At 50.5% G+C, this 21,007-nt stretch overlaps 1 protein-coding gene across 2 annotated transcripts in view; it reads right to left on the bottom strand.

The window, feature by feature from the left end:
• The window catches only part of sh3pxd2b (SH3 and PX domains 2B), a 73,786-nt gene that overhangs the window by 14,835 nt on the left and 37,944 nt on the right, over positions 1-21,007 (bottom strand). Inside the window, exons 1-4 of one of the 2 annotated variants that reach the window (XM_056443314.1) lie at positions 10,789-11,068; positions 8,870-8,946; positions 6,068-6,159; positions 3,523-3,548 (exon numbers count right to left, since the gene is read on the bottom strand). In XM_056443314.1, coding sequence (XP_056299289.1) covers positions 3,523-3,548; positions 6,068-6,159; positions 8,870-8,905 — 154 coding nt within the window. In that variant the 5' untranslated portion in view covers positions 8,906-8,946; positions 10,789-11,068. Of the gene's footprint in view, positions 1-3,522; positions 3,549-6,067; positions 6,160-8,869; positions 8,947-10,788; positions 11,069-21,007 lie in introns of those variants that run through there. The other variant, XM_056443321.1, reaches the window with a different exon arrangement.

A 21,007-nucleotide genomic window follows, 5' to 3' on the forward strand; every position in this document is an offset into this window, starting at 1 on the left:
GCAAGGGTTTCCTGAGCCTTGACAAACACTCAGCTGTTATAAATCTTTTTTTACTTGGTCTGAGGAAATATTAAAATTTTATGAGATAGGATTTTAGAGTTTTCTTAAGCTGTAAGCCATAATCAGCAATATTAAAAGAATAAAAGGCTTGCAATATTTCAGTTGATTTGTAATGAATCCAGAATGCATGACATTTTTGTGTTTTTAATTGCATTACAGAAAATAAAGAACTTTATCACAATATTCTAATTTTCTGAGACAGTCCTGTATATATACATATATATATATATATATATAAAAATATAAATATAATATATATATATTTTAAATATATATATAAATAGTTATATGTATATATTTTTATATATATATATATATTTCATATTATATATTTTGTATATATATATCACCAAAAAAATATTATTTTCGATATTATTATATAAATATAAATAATAATATATATATAAAATTAATAATATATCTCTATATCTCTCTCTCTATATATATATAGATATATTATTATTTATATATATATAAATAATATATATATATATATCTATATGTACATATATATAAATCAATTAATGCCAACAACAAATTGGTAAACAAGTTTAGCTCGGCCCGTTTTGTGGCGACTTTTGAAGATTAACTTATACTGTATAATTATTTGGGCTGTCAATCGATTAAAAAAAATTAACTAATTAATCGCACATTTTGAAATTCATTAATCGCGATTAAAAGTTTTTTTTTCTTCTTAAGACTAAATCTTCTAAATGAGCGAGTAATCCCTTCAGACAGAGTGTATTTCAGACACTTGTTTAATTGTATTCGTTTTTAAAGACAAAACTTCACACAGCTGTGTTTTCAAAGAGGCTCCTACCTATAATGTGCCAGCGAGGGATTTAATATCGTGGATGATAAATTGTTTCTTCAGTGAAACATCCAGATTAGTAAAAAAAGGTGTATTAGAGACCCCATTGGTCCTGTCATCTTTAACACTGATCAGCAGAACCAGTGGCCTTGGTAAAGTGACTATATGTAATGTTAACCCTCTGGAGGCTGGGCTCATTTTCTCGATTTTACAAAACAATGTAAATTCACCTTTTAAAGTATTTTGCATATGACACAGACCAGTGTTTCCCCCACCATTCTATCAGGGTGAGGCCCCGCCCCCCTGTCATGTTCTCTATAGCGCATAGATTAACGCGTTAACACTGACAGCCCTAATAATTATATGAATTTCATAAAACAGAAACGGCTCTCTGGCCTCAGTGTTTACATCCAACGCCACCGATGACGAAGCTTCTGCCTTTAGGGCTCTGAGCACGTCTCTACACGACCTCCTGATGCTGCTCTACCATGACATCACTGCTCTACCATGACATCACTGATCTACCATGACATCACTGCTCTACCATGACATCACTGCTCTACCATGAGATCACTGCTATACCATGACATCACTGCTCTACCATGACATCACTGCTTTACCATGACATCACTGCTCTACCATGACATCACTGCTCTACCATGACATCACTGATCTACCATGACACCATGACATCACTGCTCTACCATGACATCACTGCTTTACCATGACATCACTGCTCTACCATGACATCACTGCTCTACCATGACATCACTGATCTACCATGACATCACTGCTCTACCATGACATCACTGCTCTACCATGACATCACTGCTTTACCATGACATCACTGCTCTACCATGACATCACTGCTCTACCATGACATCACTGCTTTACCATGACATCACTGTTATACCATGACATCACTGCTCTACCATGACATCACTGCTTTACCATGACATCACTGTTATACCATGACATCACTGCTCTACCATGACATCACTGCTCTACCATGACATCACTGCTTTACCATGACATCACTGTTATACCATGACATCACTGCTCTACCATGACATCACTGCTCTACCATGACATCACTGCTCTACCATGACATCACTCCCACACCTCGACTACCTTTACTTAAACACAACGGGAGAGGAGCCACGCAGGAAGATGATGAAGACATCACTCATACAGCTTATATAGTTTGGTTCCTTTACTGAACCAATGCAAGGCCTCATCAGAGCCACATCCACGGGGGGGGGGGGGGGGGGGGATAACACACAAACACACACACACACACACAGCGACCAAGGGTGCACTACCTCGCTGTAGGAAAGCAGTCGCTCTCTCCACAACCCCTAATGGAAAGGAAAACAACTTAGGAATGTTGGATGAATGGAGAGAGAAAGAGAGAGAGAGAATATGAAAAGACAAGATGGTTTCTATAATAACTCCAAGTCATGTGACTATAGACATAAGTCTTTGTTATTAAACCAGAATAATTTGTTCTACCTGTGCAACCCTTTGTGCCCACTAGAGGGAGACAAAGTCCTCTTAACTGCTACAGATGAATTGTAGTAAGAAGAGTTCATTCAAAGAACCCGACTGTACTTCACCTCACGCTTTAGTTCTCAGAGCCTCAATACCACCACACAACACCTTATTCTAATGTAGAATACACAACACCTTATTCTAATGTAGAATACACAACACCTTATTCTAATGAGAATACACAACACCTTATTCTAATGAGAATACACAACACCTTATTCTAATGAGAATACACATAACCTTATTCTAATGTAGAATACACATAACCTTATTCTAATGAGAATACACATAACCTTATTTTACTGTGAATACACAACACCTTATTCTAATGTAGAATACACAACACCTTATTCTAATGTAGAATACACAACACCTTATTCTAATGAGAATACACATAACCTTATTCTAATGAGAATACACATAACCTTATTCTAATGTAGAATACACATAACCTTATTCTAATGAGAATACACATAACCTTATTCTAATGTAGAATACACATAACCTTATTCTAATGTAGAATACACATAACCTTATTCTAATGTAGAATACACATAACCTTATTCTAATGTAGAATACACATAACCTTATTCTAATGTAGAATACACATAACCTTATTCTAATGAGAATACACATAACCTTATTCTAATGTAGAATACACATAACCTTATTCTAATGTAGAATACACATAACCTTATTCTAATGTAGAATACACATAACCTTATTCTACTGTGAATACACATAACCTTATTCTAATGTAGAATACACATAACCTTATTCTACTGTGAATACACATAACCTTATTCTAATGAGAATACACATAACCTTATTCTAATGTAGAATACACATAACCTTATTCTAATGTAGAATACACATAACCTTATTCTAATGAGAATACACATAACCTTATTCTAATGTAGAATACACATAACGTTATTCTAATGTGAATACACATAACCTTATTCTAATGAGAATACACATAACCTTATTCTAATGTAGAATACACATAACCTTATTCTAATGTAGAATACACATAACCTTATTCTAATGTGAATACACATAACCTTATTCTAATGTGAATACACAATGAAGCGTCTCACCTGACTTCTTCTTCCCAAGCGGTTCTCTGTTGAAGAGGAATCGTCACGTTAGATATTACTGACACAACTAATACCTTCAATATGCATATGACTCACTTTTACAACTTTAAAAAAGAAAAAAGAATCTCTCCTTTTACTTTTAGTCTCATACTTTGTAGAGAGGCTTCATGTAGAGAAAGGAATGGATTAATCCTGGTGTTACACACTGATTGGTTGATGTATTATGTATTATAATACTGGTACTGTAACCAGTGTTTCACTGAGAGACTAAAATAAACTTTGAATTGATTTGTTGTTGTTGTGTATTTTTATTCAGTCAATCAAATATATATATAATATATAAAACAGAAAGACTGAAAAGGTATAGGAAGAAGAAAAAAATGCTTATATATTACTCTCCTAAATTAATATAAAATAAATCAGAAAATGTATATAAAACAAAGAAAAATAACCAAGAAAATAAAAAAAAAGACAATATATATATATTCTTTTAGAAAAACAAAGAAATAACAAAGAAAATATAAAAACAATATATATATAGTTTTTTATTTACTTTGTTATTTTTCTTTATTTTATATTCATGTTCTGATTTATTTTGCCATTTTATTTGATCAGATTTGGATCTGTTTGATTCCTCCAGCACAGATTTAACCATCATATCTAACATTATTGATCCGTTAGAGCTCCACATGCCCCACAGCGCCGCCTCCCTCCCCATGGGAGCGACGCGCCTCCTGAGCTGACCTGGAGTCAGCTGTTACCTTCACTAACGTGTCTGCGACCACGTCGCTCCCTCCTGAGCTGATCTGGAGTCAGCTGTTACCTTCACTAACGTCCCTCCTGAGCGCTCGGCCACAGAGAGCTCGGCCGGGTCGCTGTTCACGTCTCCATGGAGCTACACTCATGACGTGCTATAAAAACAACCCAGCAGCAGCACCGAGAGGTCAAACCAGGGTCACGGGTCTGGACCCCGGCTCACGAGATTATATTACGGTAACTAGTTTAGAATATCAGATCAAATCAGAACAAATCAAATCAGAACAAATCAGATCTCAGTGGGACACGACTCTGAAGACGGTTAGAGAAAAAACTTCAATTTAAACTTCCATGGGAACACCGAGTCACATGGTGCTGCAGATGAACGGGAGAACCAATGGGAGAGCCAATAGGAGAGCTAATAGGAGAGCTAATGGGAGAGCTAATAGGAGAGCTAATGGGAGAGCCAATAGGAGAGCCAATAGGAGAGCTAATGGGAGAGCTAATGGGAGAGCCAATAGGAGAGCTAATGGGAGAGCTAATGGGAGAGCTAATAGGAGAGCTAATAGGAGAGCTAATGAGCCAATGGGAGAGCTAATGGGAGAGCTAATAGGAGAGCTAATAGGAGAGCCAATAGGAGAGCTAATAGGAGAGCTAATGGGAGAGCCAATAGGAGAGCCAATAGGAGAGCTAATGGGAGAGCTAATGGGAGAGCCAATAGGAGAGCTAATGGGAGAGCTAATGGGAGAGCCAATAGGAGAGCTAATGGGAGAGCTAATGGGAGAGCTAATAGGAGAGCTAATAGGAGAGCCAATAGGAGAGCTAATAGGAGAGCTAATAGGAGAGCTAATGGGAGAAACAGTGAGAGGTCATGTGACATATTTACTCTGGTTCTGACTCTTCACCTGGATCCAGACCATGAACATCCACAGGGTACACGACGGACTGAAGGGCACATGACCCCTCCTCTCATAAGCCCCTCCCTCCTCCCCTCATGTCCTTGATGTGTGTGTTGCTCTCCTCTTCATCTTCTCCATCCTCTCTTTAACGGACTCCTTCACCTTCTCACCCATCCCATCTGCTTCTCTTAACCTTTAAGTCCTCCTCTGCTCCTCCTCCTCCTCTCCTCTCCCCTGCTCCTCCTCCTCCTCTCCTCCTCCTCCTCTCCTCTCCTCCTCTCCTTCGCCTCCTCCTCCTCCTCCTCCTCCTCTCGGTGCATTTATAGGCCTGTAAATCTTCCCTCCGTGTTTCTGTCATTCAGCCAAACAACAAGCTGCACTCACAGAAAACAGTAATTTGATTTAAATACAGACAGACCAAGGTCTTCCCTCTGGTCATCAGCTCCTCCTCCTCCTCCTCCTCCTCCTCCTCCTCCTCCTCCTGCCCATCCCATCATCCTACCAGGTGTCCTTGCTGGTGGTGCATTCTGACTGGATGTGCTGAGAGCTTTTAAATAGTTTATAGTTTTCACACTTCTGGGACCAGAGAAACATCTGATCATCAAATATGATGATGTCATCACACGCCCTGAAACCAGCAACACACACACACACACACACACACACACACACACACACACACACACACACACACACACACACCCTTCCTCATTACAGATGACAAACTACACACTAAGTTGTGTTTCTGCTTTTTAAGCATCAGTATGAACTCATGTCCATGGGAGGGTGTAACGCCTGCTCATGACCAGCAGGGGGACATCGGTCAGTGTGAACAATGGCGGGTGTTTCCCATCGTCTGTGAGCCTGTGTGTGTGTGTGTGTGTTCTTACTCCTTGGGCGGGTTGAGGTCCTCGGGCCGGGTCTCAAAGAACACTCGGACCTCCTCGCACTGGGAGATGTAGACCGGCAGCTGAATGAGGGCCTGCAGGGACCAGAGAGAACCAGGTCAGAAGAGGGCGGGGCCTGAGGTCACCACAGAGAGGGGGGGGGGGGGGCGACCTCTGTGAACTGATTATATGACCTATTGAGGGAGAGTCTCTCTCTCATATATATATATATATATATATATATATATATACACATCAGACCTCCTCTCTCCTGGCCGCCCCTCTGGTTTTAATCCTCTAAGTGTTTCTGTCTTCGGGCCGGGAGCCAGAGCAGCACCCCAAGGTGCCCTTTGCCTCGTCATCCTCCCGGCCTCACGGCGCTGGAAGGAGAGTCACTGACGAACTCATGGGTCTCTACAGCGGGCAGCAGGAAGGGGATGGTGTGTGTGTGTGTGTGTGTAGGTGTGTGTAGGTGTGTGTAGGTGTGTGTGTGTAGGTGTGTGTGTGTGTAGGTGTGTGTGTGTGTGTGTGTGTGTAGGTGTGTGTAGGTGTGTGTAGGTGTGTGTGTGTGTGTGTGTGTGTGTGTAGGTGTGTGTGTGTAGGTGTGTGTAGGTGTGTGTGTGTGTGTGTAGGTGTGTGTAGGTGTGTGTGTGTGTGTGTGTAGGTGTGTGTAGGTGTGTATGTGTAGGTGTGTGTGTGTGTGTGTGTGTGTAGGTGTGTGTAGGTGTGTGTAGGTGTGTGTGTGTGTGTGTGTGTAGGTGTGTGTAGGTGTGTGTGTGTGTGTGTGTAGTGTGTGTGTGTGTGTGTGTAGGTGTGTGTGTGTGTAGGTGTGTGTGTAGTGTGTGTAGTGTGTGTGTGTGTGTGTGTGTGTGTAGGTGTAGGTGTGTGTGTGTGTGTGTGTGTGTGTGTAGTGTGTAGTGTGTGTGTGTAAAGCAGTGTATGAACATAATCAAACAGTGTTGTGTGTGTTCCTTAAAAAGAGAGAAGTCTTCATCCCTCGTCTTCATCCCTCGTCTTCATCCCCTCGTCTTCATGCCCTCCTCTTCATCCCCTCGTCTTCATGCCCTCGTCTTCATCCCACGTCTTCATGCCCTCGTCTTCATCCCTTGTCTTCATGCCCTCCTCTTCATCCCCTCGTCTTCATGCCCTCGTCTTCATCCCTCGTCTTCATGCCCTCCTCTTCATCCCCTCGTCTTCATGCCCTCCTCTTCATCCCGTCTTCATGCCCTCGTCTTCATCCCTCGTCTTCATGCCCTCGTCTTCATCCCGTCTTCATGCCCTCGTCTTCATGCCCTCCTCTTCATCCCCTCGTCTTCATGCCCTCCTCTTCATACCCTCGTCTTCATGCCCTCGTCTTCATCCCCTCGTCTTCATGCCCTCCTCTTCATCCCCTCGTCTTCATGCCCTCCTCTTCATGCCCTCGTCTTCATGCCCTCGTCTTCATGCCCTCCTCTTCATCCCCTCGTCTTCATGCCCTCTTCATCCCCTCGTCTTCATGCCCTCATCTTCATTCCCTCGTCTTCATGCCCTCCTCTTCATGCCCTCCTCTTCATCCCCTCGTCTTCATGCCCTCCTCTTCATGCCCTCCTCTTCATCTCCTCCTCTTCATGCCCTCGTCTTCATCCCCTCGTCTTCATGCCCTCCTCTTCATCCCCTCGTCTTCATGCCCTCGTCTTCATCCCCTCCTCTTCATCCCCTCGTCTTCATGCCCTCCTCTTCATGCCCTCCTCTTCATGCCCTCGTCTTCATGCCCTCGTCTTCATGCCCCTCTTCATGCCCTCCTCTTCATGCCCTCCTCTTCATCTCCTCCTCTTCATGCCCTCCTCTTCATCCCCTCATCTTCATGCCCTCGTCTTCATCCCCTCGTCTTCATGCCCTCCTCTTCATGCCCTCGTCTTCATGCCCTCCTCTTCATCCCTCGTCTTCATGCCCTCCTCTTCATGCCCTCCTCTTCATGCCCTCTTCATCCCTCGTCTTCATGCCCTCGTCTTCATGCCCTCCTCTTCATCCCCTCGTCTTCATGCCCTCCTCTTCATCTCAGCTCGTCTTCATGCCCTCCTCTTCATCAGCTCGTCTTCATCAGCTCAGCAGCCTGACGCTGCGTTCTTCTTTCTTCTCTTTCTCTACTGACTGGAATACAAACACCAGACTTCCCCACCGGGGGCGTCCCCCATGACTCACTGTGCTGACTCGGCTCCTTCAAGAGGGGGGGGGGCACGTTCAGATGTGTCCTGCTCTGTGCATTTCTAAATGAAACTCTTCAAGTCGACAAAAACACTCCGACCACAACCCGACCGCTTCAAAGCAGCAACCAGCCGTAGAAACACAGCCTGACTCCTCCCACAGCCTGACTCCTCCCACAGCCTGACTCCTCATAAGAGTTCATAGATGTTGCTCCAGCTGCACATTCCTGAGAGCCGACCACAACACGGCGACACCAGAGACACGCGGCTCAGTGCCGGCTGGGAGGGGCTTCACCGCGAGAGACGGGACAGACCTCGGCGCCATATCGGAGACGTTACCCGGCGCCGTTCATGTGGCTCTTCATGGGGAAGAGCCACATGATAAAATAATACAGCTGACAGTATAAGACGACATGAGAGAGAACTAACTGACTAAAACATCTTTAACTGTGTGTGTGTGTGTCAGTGTGTGTGTCTCTGTGTGTGTGTGTGTGTGTGTTTTAGAGGCCTGAAGGTGACCTTAAAGAAACAACGCTTTTGGCTGTGGATGTGCTCACTGGCTCAGCACCGGCAGGCTACTTCAGGCCCCACGTCTGACCATAAAGGTCAAAAGGTCACTCACCCTGCAGTACTCGTTGATGGGCCTCAGCCTCTTCATGGCCACGTCTCGGATGTGGCTCCTCCTGAACAGGATCTTCCCTGGAACCAAGAACAGAATCAGATTAAAAAAGAGGATTATGATCCGATATCAGACGTCAGGAGGAGGTGAAGATCAGACCACAGACCTTTACTCTGAAAAGCCCCTGACCAACATGTTAAACAGACTTTATATCCATTATGAAGGAGACCTTTACTCTGAAAAGCCCCTGACCAACATGTTAAACAGACTTTATATCCATTATGAAGGAGACCTTTACTCTGAAAAGCCCCTGACCAACATGTTGAACCGACTTTATATCCATTATGAAGGAGACCTTTACTCTGAAAAGCCCCTGACCAACATGTTGAACCGACTTTATATCCATTATGAAGGAGACCTTTACTCTGAAAAGCCCCTGACCAACATGTTGAACCGACTTTATATCCATTATGAAGAAGACTATGAATATCATTTATATATTATCTTTACTGCTCGTCTTGTGAAGGAAGAATAAATAATTTTACTGATGGATAATGGATTTCCAGGACTTGAAACCAAACTTCCAGGACCAAACTAAAATCTCGGTGTAAACATAAATAAATGTTGTATTTAAACATGAGAACTCAAAACAGACGCCATGACAACGTGATGATGACATCACAGCGACGAGGGGGAGGAGCAGGAAGAACCTCAGAGTGGACCAGAACCAGAGAGAACACGGCCTACAGGACTTCCCCTCCTCCCTCCTCCCTCTCTCTCTCTCTTCCCCTCCTCCCTCTCTTTCTCTCTCTCTCTCTTCCCCTCCTCCCTCCCTCTCTCTCTCTCTTCCCCTCCTCCCTCCCTCTCTCTCTCTCTCTTCCCCTCCTCCCTCCCTCTCTCTCTCTCTCTCTCTCTTCCCCTCCTCCCTCCTCCCTCTCTCTCTCTCTTCCCCTCCTCCCTCCTCTCTCTCTCTTCCCCTCCTCCCTCCCTCTCTCTCTCTCTCTACCCTCTCCTCCTCCTCTCTCTCGCTTCCCTCTCCTCCCTCTCTCTCTCTCTCTTCCCTATCCTCCCCCTCTCTCTCTCTCTCTTCCCTCCTCTCTCTCTCCCTCTCCTCCTCCCTCTCTCTCTTCCCTCCTCTCTCTCTTCCCCTCCCTCCTCTCTCTCTCTCTCTTCCCCTCTCCTCCTCCCTCTCTCTCTTCCCCTCCTCCTCCTCTCTCTCTCTCTCTCTTCTCTTATCTCCCTCCTCCCTCTCTCCCTCTCTCTCTCTCTCTCTTATCTCCCTCCTCCTCCTCTCTCTCTCTCTTCTCTTATCTCCCTCCTCCTCCCTCTCTCTCTCTTCTCCTCCTCCTCCCTCCCTCTCTCTCTCTCTCTCTCTCGGGGAGGTTCCACTCCTCCTCCTCCCTCTCTCTCTCTCTCTCTCTCTCTCCTCCTCCTCCTCCTCTCTCTCTTCCCCTCCTCCCTCCCTCTCTCTCTCTTCCCCTCCTCTCTCCTCAAACAGAAAGCCTTCTTGACTGTTTCCCTCTCCTCTCCGGGGAGAAGATCAACACTGACTCTCTGTGTGCAGGAGAGACGGAGAGAGGGAGAGACGGAGAGATGGAGAGACGGCATTTATGGGGTGGAAGGGAGGGAGGGAGGGAAGTGAGGGAGGGAGGAGGGAGGTAGGGAGTGAGTGAGTGAGGGAGGTAGGGTGGAAGAAGGGAGGGGTGGAGGAAGGAAGAGAGGGAGGGAGTAGTGAGGTAGGTTGGAAGGAGGGAGGGAGATACGGAGGGAGGGAAAGAGAGGGAGGAAGGAGGGGTGGAAGAAGGGAGAAAGAGAGAGAGAGAGGGAGGTAGAGTGTTTCCTTCGTTGTGGACTTCATGTTTTTCTTTGATCTCTCAGCCTGTTCAGCTTGAGGAAAGTCCTCTTCATCACCTCTTCATCACCTCTTCATCACCTCTTCATCACCGGGTCCTGGCCGTCGGGTTCTGTTCTGCCTTTTCATTGGCCGGCTGCAGAATGTGATCCAGACCCACAGGAACATGTTCGACCCGCCCACCGAGAGGTCAACAGCCAATCAGAGCGGCCGAACAAGTCGACTCAGAGCTCACGGCAGCGCTTCACCTCCTCTGACCCGGATCAGAACCCCAACAGAACCCCAACAGAACCACAGCCCTGAGGTTCTGACTCTGAGGTCATTGGTTCTTCTCAAAGGCCTCAACGGGCTCCGGGGTCCAGGTGGACTCACGTTTACCTAAAGGTCACGTATGAACCCATCAGAGGGAAGTAAGCATGAGAGATGGTGAGATAAAGTATGTTTAAAAGGTCAAAGGTCACGGGTTTAAAGGACCTCCAGTCCTCAGGTCAGAGGTCAGACTCGTCTCAACTTGTTTTCTTGAAGTTTCAACAGCAGCAGATCAGTTCTGATGAGTCATCAGAACTGATCTGCTGCTGTTGATGAGTCATCAGAACTGATCCCCAATCCAGACGCAGACTTATCGGATGTGGAGAGACCGAAGAAGTGAAAACAACTCAGGGCCCTGAACACACCACGAAGTGAAAACAACTCGGGGCCCTGAACACACCACGAAGGGAAAACAACTCGGGGCCCTGAACACACCAAGAAGGGAAAACAACTCGGGGCCCTGAACACACCACGAAGGGAAAACAACTCGGGGGCCTGAACACACCACGAAGGGAAAACAACTCGGGGGCCTGAACACACCACGAAGTGAAAACAACTCGGGGCCCTGAACACACCAAGAAGGGAAAACAACTCGGGGCCCTGAACACACCAAGAAGGGAAAACAACTCAGGGCCCTGAACACACCACGAAGGGAAAACCACTTCCGGGCCCTGAACACACCACGAAGGGAAAACAACTCGGGGCCCTGAACACACCAAGAAGGGAAAACAAATCGGGGCCCTGAACACACCACGAAGGGAAAACAACTCGGGGCCCTGAACACACCACGAAGGGAAAACAACTCGGGGCCCTGAACACACCAAGAAGGGAAAACAACTCGGGGCCCTGAACACACCACGAAGGGAAAACAACTCGGGGGCCTGAACACACCACGAAGGGAAAACAACTCGGGGCCCTGAACACACCACAAAGGGAAAACAACTCGGGGCCCTGAACACACCACGAAGGGAAAACAACTCGGGGCCCTGAACACACCACGAAGGGAAAACAACTCGGGGCCCTGAACACACCACGAAGGGAAAACAACTCGGGCCCCTGAACACACCACGAAGGGAAAACAACTCGGGGCCCTGAACACACCACGAAGGAAAACAACTCGGGCCCTGAACACACCACGAAGGAAAACAACTCGGGCCCTGAACACACCACGAAGGGAAAACAACTCGGGCCCTGAACACACCACGAAGGGAAAACCACTTCCGGGCCCTGAACACACCACGAAGGGAAAACAACTCGGGGCCCTGAACACACCACGAAGGGAAAACAACTCGGGGGCCCTGAACACACCACGAAGGGAAAACAACTCGGGGCCCTGAACACACCACGAAGGAAAACAACTCGGGGCCCTGAACACACCAAGAAGGGAAAACAAATCGGGGCCCTGAACACACCACGAAGGGAAAACAACTCGGGGGCCTGAACACACCACGAAGGGAAAACAACTCGGGGGCCCTGAACACACCACGAAGGGAAAACAACTCGGGGCCCTGAACACACCACGAAGGGAAAACAACTCGGGGCCCTGAACACACCAAGAAGGAAAACAACTTCGGCCCTGAACACACCACGAAGGGAAAACAACTCGGGGGCCTGAACACACCACGAAGGGAAAACAACTCGGGGGCCCTGAACACACCACGAAGGGAAAACCACTTCCGGGCCCTGAACACACCACGAAGGGAAAACAACTCGGAGCCCTGAACACACCACGAAGTGAAAACAACTCGGGGCCCTGAACACACAACGAAGGGAAAACCACTTCCGGGCCCTGAATACACCACGAAGGGAAAACAACTCGGGGGCCCTGAACACACCACGAAGGGAAAACAACTCGGGGGCCCTGAACACACCACGAAGGGAAAACCACTTCCGGGCCCTGAACACACCACGAAGGGAAAACCACTTCCGGGCCCTGAACACACCACGAAGAGAAAACCACTCGGGGCCCTGAACACACCACAAAGGGAAAACCACTCGGGGCCCTGAACACACCACGAAGGAAAACCACTCGGGCCCTGAACACACCACGAAGGAAAACCACTCGGGCCCTGAACACACCACGAAGGAAAACCACTCGGGGCCCTGAACACACCACGAAGGGAAAACAACTCGGGGCCCTGAACACACCACGAAGGGAAAACCACTCGGGGCCCTGAACACACCACGAAGGGAAAACCACTCGGGCCCTGAACACACCACAAAGGGAAAACCACTCGGGGCCCTGAACACACCACGAAGGGAAAACCACTCGGGCCCTGAACACACCACAAAGGGAAAACCACTTCCGGCCCTGAACACACCACGAAGGGAAAACCACTTCCGGGCCCTGAACACACCACGAAGGGAAAACCACTTCCGGGCCCTGAACACACCACGAAGGGAAAACAACTCGGGGCCCTGAACACACCACGAAGGGAAAACCACTCGGGGCCCTGAACACACCACGAAGGGAAAACAACTCGGGGCCCTGAACACACCACGAAGGGAAAACCACTCGGGGCCCTGAACACACCACGAAGGGAAAACCACTCGGGCCCTGAACACACCACGAAGGGAAAACCACTTCCGGGCCCTGAACACACCACGAAGAGAAAACCACTTCCGGGCCCTGAACACACCACAAAGGGAAAACCACTTCCGGGCCCTGAACACACCACGAAGGGAAAACCACTTCCGGGCCCTGAACACACCACGAAGGGAAAACAACTCGGGGCCCTGAACACACCACGAAGGGAAAACCACTCGGGCCCTGAACACACCACGAAGGGAAAACCACTTCCGGGCCCTGAACACACCACGAAGAGAAAACCACTTCCGGGCCCTGAACACACCACAAAGGGAAAACCACTTCCGGGCCCTGAACACACCACGAAGGGAAAACAACTCGGGGCCCTGAACACACCACGAAGGGAAAACAACTCGGGGCCCTGAACACACCAAGAAGGGAAAACAAATCGGGGCCCTGAACACACCACGAAGGGAAAACAACTCGGGGGCCTGAACACACCACGAAGGGAAAACAACTCGGGGGCCCTGAACACACCACGAAGGGAAAACCACTTCCGGGCCCTGAACACACCACGAAGAGAAAACCACTTCCGGGCCCTGAACACACCACGAAGTGAAAACCACTCGGGGCCCTGAACACACCACGAAGGAAAACCACTCGGGGCCCTGAACACACCACGAAGGGAAAACCACTCGGGCCCTGAACACACCACGAAGGAAAACCACTCGGGCCCTGAACACACCACGAAGGAAAACCACTTCGGCCCTGAACACACCACTTAAGGAAAACCACTTCGGGCCCTGAACACACCACGAAGGAAAACCACTCGGGCCCTGAACACACCACAAGGAAAACCACTCGGGCCCTGAACACACCACGAAGGAAAACCACTCGGGGCCCTGAACACACCACAAGGAAAACCACTCGGGCCCTGAACACACCACGAAGGAAAACCACTGGGCCCTGAACACACCACAAAGGAAAACCACTGGGCCCTGAACACACCACGAAGGAAAACCACTCGGGCCCTGAACACACCACGAAGGGAAAACCACTTCCGGGCCCTGAACACACCACGAAGGGAAAACCACTGGGCCCTGAACACACCACGAAGGGAAAACCACTCGGGCCCTGAACACACCACGAAGGAAAACCACTCGGGCCCTGAACACACCACGAAGGAAAACCACTCGGGCCCTGAACACACCACGAAGGAAAACCACTCGGGCCCTGAACACACCACGAAGGAAAACCACTCGGGCCCTGAACACACCACGAAGGAAAACCACTCGGGCCCTGAACACACCACGAAGGAAAACCACTTCCGGGCCCTGAACACACCACAAGGAAAACCACTTCCGGCCCTGAACACACCACGAAGGAAAACCACTCGGGCCCTGAACACACCACGAAGGAAAACAACTCGGGCCCTGAACACACCACGAAGGAAAACCAATCGGGCCCTGAACACACCACGAAGGAAAACAACTCGGGCCCTGAACACACCACGAAGGAAAACCACTCGGGGGCCCTGAACACACCACGAAGGGAAAACCACTTCCGGGCCCTGAACACACCACGAAGGGAAAACAACTCGGGGCCCTGAACACACCACGAAGGGAAAACAACTCGGGGCCCTGAACACACCACGAAGGGAAAACCACTTCCGGGCCCTGAACACACCACGAAGGGAAAACAACTCGGGGGCCCTGAACACACCACGAAGGGAAAACAACTCGGGGGCCCTGAACACACCACGAAGGGAAAACCACTTCCGGGCCCTGAACACACCACGAAGAGAAAACCACTCGGGGCCCTGAACACACCACAAAGGGAAAACCACTCGGGGCCCTGAACACACCACGAAGGGAAAACAACTCGGGGCCCTGAACACACCACGAAGGGAAAACCACTCGGGGCCCTGAACACACCACGAAGGGAAAACCACTCGGGCCCTGAACACACCACAAAGGGAAAACCACTTCCGGGCCCTGAACACACCACGAAGGGAAAACCACTTCCGGGCCCTGAACACACCACAAAGGGAAAACCACTTCCGGGCCCTGAACACACCACGAAGAGAAAACCACTCGGGGCCCTGAACACACCACAAAGGGAAAACCACTCGGGCCCTGAACACACCACAAAGGGAAAACAACTCGGGGCCCTGAACACACCACGAAGGAAAACCACTCGGGCCCTGAACACACCACGAAGGAAAACCACTCGGGCCCTGAACACACCACGAAGGAAAACCACTCGGGCCCTGAACACACCACGAAGGAAAACCACTTCGGGCCCTGAACACACCACGAAGGAAAACCACTCGGCCCTGAACACACCACGAAGGAAAACAACTCGGGCCCTGAACACACCACGAAGGAAAACCACTCGGGCCCTGAACACACCACGAAGGAAAACCACTTCAGGCCCTGAACACACCACGAAGGAAAACCACTCGGGCCCTGAACACACCACAAGGAAAACCACTCGGGCCCTGAACACACCACGAAGGAAAACCACTCGGGCCCTGAACACACCACGAAGGAAAACCACTCGGGCCCTGAACACACCACGAAGGAAAACCACTCCGGGCCCTGAACACACCACGAAGGAAAACCACTCGGGCCCTGAACACACCACGAAGGAAAACCACTCGGGCCCTGAACACACCACGAAGGAAAACCACTCCGGCCCTGAACACACCACTTAAGGAAAACCACTCGGGCCCTGAACACACCACGAAGGAAAACCACTCGGGCCCTGAACACACCACGAAGGAAAACCACTCGGGCCCTGAACACACCACGAAGGAAAACCACTCGGGCCCTGAACACACCACGAAGGAAAACCACTCGGGCCCTGAACACACCACGAAGGAAAACCACTCGGGCCCTGAACACACCACGAAGGAAAACCACTCGGGCCCTGAACACACCACGAAGGAAAACCACTCGGGCCCTGAACACACCACGAAGGAAAACCACTCGGGCCCTGAACACACCACGAAGGAAAACCACTCGGGCCCTGAACACACCACGAAGGAAAACCACTTCGGGCCCTGAACACACCACAAGGAAAACCACTGGGGCCCTGAACACACCACGAAGGAAAACCACTCGGGCCCTGAACACACCACGAAGGAAAACCACTTCGGGCCCTGAACACACCACGAAGGAAAACCAACTCGGGGCCCTGAACACACCACGAAGGGAAAACCACTCGGGGCCCTGAACACACCACGAAGGGAAAACCACTCGGGCCCTGAACACACCACGAAGGGAAAACCACTTCCGGGCCCTGAACACACCACGAAGGGAAAACCACTTCCGGGCCCTGAACACACCACGAAGGGAAAACCACTCGGGGCCCTGAACACACCACGAAGGGAAAACCACTCGGGGCCCTGAACACACCACGAAGGGAAAACCACTTCCGGCCCTGAACACACCACGAAGGGAAAACCACTTCCGGGCCCTGAACACACCACGAAGGAAAACCACTTCGGGCCCTGAACACACCACGAAGGAAAACCACTCCGGCCCTGAACACACCACTTAAGGAAAACCACTGGGCCCTGAACACACCACAAAGGGAAAACCACTCGGGGCCCTGAACACACCACGAAGGGAAAACAACTCGGGGCCCTGAACACACCACGAAGGGAAAACCACTCGGGGCCCTGAACACACCACGAAGGGAAAACCACTCGGGCCCTGAACACACCACGAAGGGAAAACCACTTCCGGGCCCTGAACACACCACGAAGGGAAAACCACTTCCGGGCCCTGAACACACCACGAAGGGAAAACCACTTCCGGGCCCTGAACACACCACGAAGGGAAAACCACTTCCGGGCCCTGAACACACCACGAAGGGAAAACAACTCGGGGCCCTGAACACACCACGAAGGGAAAACCACTTCCGGGCCCTGAACACACCACGAAGGGAAAACCACTCGGGCCCTGAACACACCACAAAGGGAAAACCACTCCGGCCCTGAACACACCACGAAGGGAAAACCACTTCCGGGCCCTGAACACACCACGAAGAGAAAACAACTCGGGCCCTGAACACACCACAAGGAAAACAACTCGGGGCCCTGAACACACCACGAAGGAAAACCACTTCCGGCCCTGAACACACCACAAGGAAAACCACTCGGGGCCCTGAACACACCACGAAGGAAAACCACTTCCGGCCCTGAACACACCACGAAGGAAAACAACTCGGGGCCCTGAACACACCACGAAGGAAAACCACTTCGGGCCCTGAACACACCACGAAGGAAAACCACTTCCGGGCCCTGAACACACCACGAAGGAAAACCACTCGGGCCCTGAACACACCACGAAGGAAAACCACTCGGGCCCTGAACACACCACGAAGGGAAAACCACTCGGGGCCCTGAACACACCACGAAGGAAAACCACTCGGGCCCTGAACACACCACGAAGGAAAACCACTCGGGCCCTGAACACACCACAAAGGAAAACCACTCGGGCCCTGAACACACCACGAAGGAAAACCACTGGGCCCTGAACACACCACGAAGGAAAACCACTTCGGGCCCTGAACACACCTCTAAGGGAAAACTACTTACGGGCCCAGAACAGACCACGTAGAGCAAACCACGCTCGGGGCCTGAACACACCACGAAGGAAAACCACTCGGGCCCTGAACACACCACGAAGGAAAACCACTTCGGGCCCTGAACACACCACGAAGGAAAACCACTCGGGCCCTGAACACACCACAAGGAAAACCACTCGGGCCCTGAACACACCACGAAGGAAAACCACTCGGCCCTGAACACACCACTTAAGGAAAACCACTCCCGGACCCTGTACACACCACGAAGGTAATCCAACTCGGGGCCCTGAACACACCACGAAGGAAAACCACTCGGGCCCTGAACACACCACGAAGGAAAACCACTCGGGCCCTGAACACACCACGAAGGAAAACCACTCGGGCCCTGAACACACCACGAAGGAAAACCACTCGGGCCCTGAACACACCACGAAGGAAAACCACTTCGGGCCCTGAACACACCACGAAGGAAAACCACTCGGGCCCTGAACACACCACGAAGGAAAACCACTCGGGCCCTGAACACACCACGAAGGAAAACCACTCGGGCCCTGAACACACCACAAAGGAAAACCAACTCGGGCCCTGAACACACCACGAAGGAAAACCACTCGGGGCCCTGAACACACCACGAAGGGAAAACAACTCGGAGCCCTGAACACACCACGAAGTGAAAACAACTCGGGGCCCTGAACACACAACGAAGGGAAAACCACTTCCGGGCCCTGAACACACCACGAAGGGAAAACCACTTCCGGGCCCTGAACACACCACGAAGGGAAAACAACTCGGGGCCCTGAACACACCACGAAGGAAAACCACTCGGGGCCCTGAACACACCACGAAGGAAAACCACTCGGGCCCTGAACACACCACGAAGGAAAACCACTCGGGGCCCTGAACACACCACGAAGGAAAACCACTTCCCGGCCCTGAACACACCACGAAGGAAAACCACTCGGGCCCTGAACACACCACGAAGGAAAACCACTGGGCCCTGAACACACCACGAAGGAAAACCACTTCGGGCCCTGAACACACCACGAAGGAAAACCACTCGGGCCCTGAACACACCACGAAGGAAAACCACTCGGGCCCTGAACACACCACGAAGGAAAACCACTCGGGCCCTGAACACACCACGAAGGAAAACCACTCGGGCCCTGAACACACCACGAAGGAAAACCACTCGGGCCCTGAACACACCACGAAGGAAAACACTCGGGCCCTGAACACACCACGAAGGAAAACAACTCGGGCCCTGAACACACCACGAAGGAAAACAACTCGGGCCCTGAACACACCACGAAGGAAAACCACTCGGGCCCTGAACACACCACGAAGGAAAACCACTTCCGGGCCCTGAACACACCACGAAGGAAAACCACTCGGGCCCTGAACACACCACGAAGGAAAACCACTCGGGCCCTGAACACACCACGAAGGAAAACCACTCGGGCCCTGAACACACCACGAAGGAAAACAACTCGGGGCCCTGAACACACCACGAAGGAAAACCACTCGGGCCCTGAACACACCACTTAAGGAAAACCACTCCGGCCCTGAACACACCACGAAGGAAAACCACTCGGGCCCTGAACACACCACGAAGGAAAACCACTCGGGCCCTGAACACACCACGAAGGAAAACCACTCGGGCCCTGAACACACCACGAAGGAAAACCACTCGGGCCCTGAACACACCACGAAGGAAAACCACTCGGGCCCTGAACACACCACAAAGGAAAACCACTCCGGCCCTGAACACACCACGAAGGAAAACCACTCGGGCCCTGAACACACCACGAAGGAAAACCACTCGGGCCCTGAACACACCAGAAGGAAAACCACTCGGGCCCTGAACACACCACGAAGGAAAACCACTCGGGCCCTGAACACACCACGAAGGAAAACCACTCGGGCCCTGAACACACCACGAAGGAAAACCACTCGGGCCCTGAACACACCACGAAGGGAAAACCACTCGGGCCCTGAACACACCACAAAGGGAAAACCACTTCCGGGCCCTGAACACACCACGAAGGGAAAACCACTTCCGGGCCCTGAACACACCACGAAGGGAAAACAACTCGGGGCCCTGAACACACCACGAAGGGAAAACAACTCGGGGGCCCTGAACACACCACGAAGGGAAAACCACTTCCGGGCCCTGAACACACCACGAAGAGAAAACCACTCGGGCCCTGAACACACCACGAAGGAAAACCACTTCGGGCCCTGAACACACCACGAAGGAAAACCACTCGGGCCCTGAACACACCACGAAGGAAAACCACTCGGGCCCTGAACACACCACGAAGGAAAACCACTCGGGCCCTGAACACACCACGAAGGAAAACCACTTCCGGGCCCTGAACACACCACGAAGGGAAAACCACTCGGGGCCCTGAACACACCACGAAGGGAAAACCACTCGGGCCCTGAACACACCACAAAGGGAAAACCACTTCCGGCCCTGAACACACCACGAAGGGAAAACCACTTCCGGGCCCTGAACACACCACGAAGAGAAAACCACTCGGGGCCCTGAACACACCACAAAGGGAAAACCACTCGGGGCCCTGAACACACCACAAAGGGAAAACAACTCGGGGCCCTGAACACACCACGAAGGGAAAACCACTCGGGGCCCTGAACACACCACGAAGGAAAACCACTCGGGCCCTGAACACACCACGAAGGAAAACCACTCGGGCCCTGAACACACCACGAAGGAAAACCACTCGGGCCCTGAACACACCACGAAGGAAAACCACTCGGGCCCTGAACACACCACGAAGGAAAACCACTCGGGCCCTGAACACACCACGAAGGAAAACCACTGGGCCCTGAACAC

This window comes from Pseudoliparis swirei, chromosome 3, assembly GCF_029220125.1.
Source record: "Pseudoliparis swirei isolate HS2019 ecotype Mariana Trench chromosome 3, NWPU_hadal_v1, whole genome shotgun sequence".
Classification (NCBI taxonomy): Eukaryota; Metazoa; Chordata; class Actinopteri; order Perciformes; family Liparidae; genus Pseudoliparis; species Pseudoliparis swirei.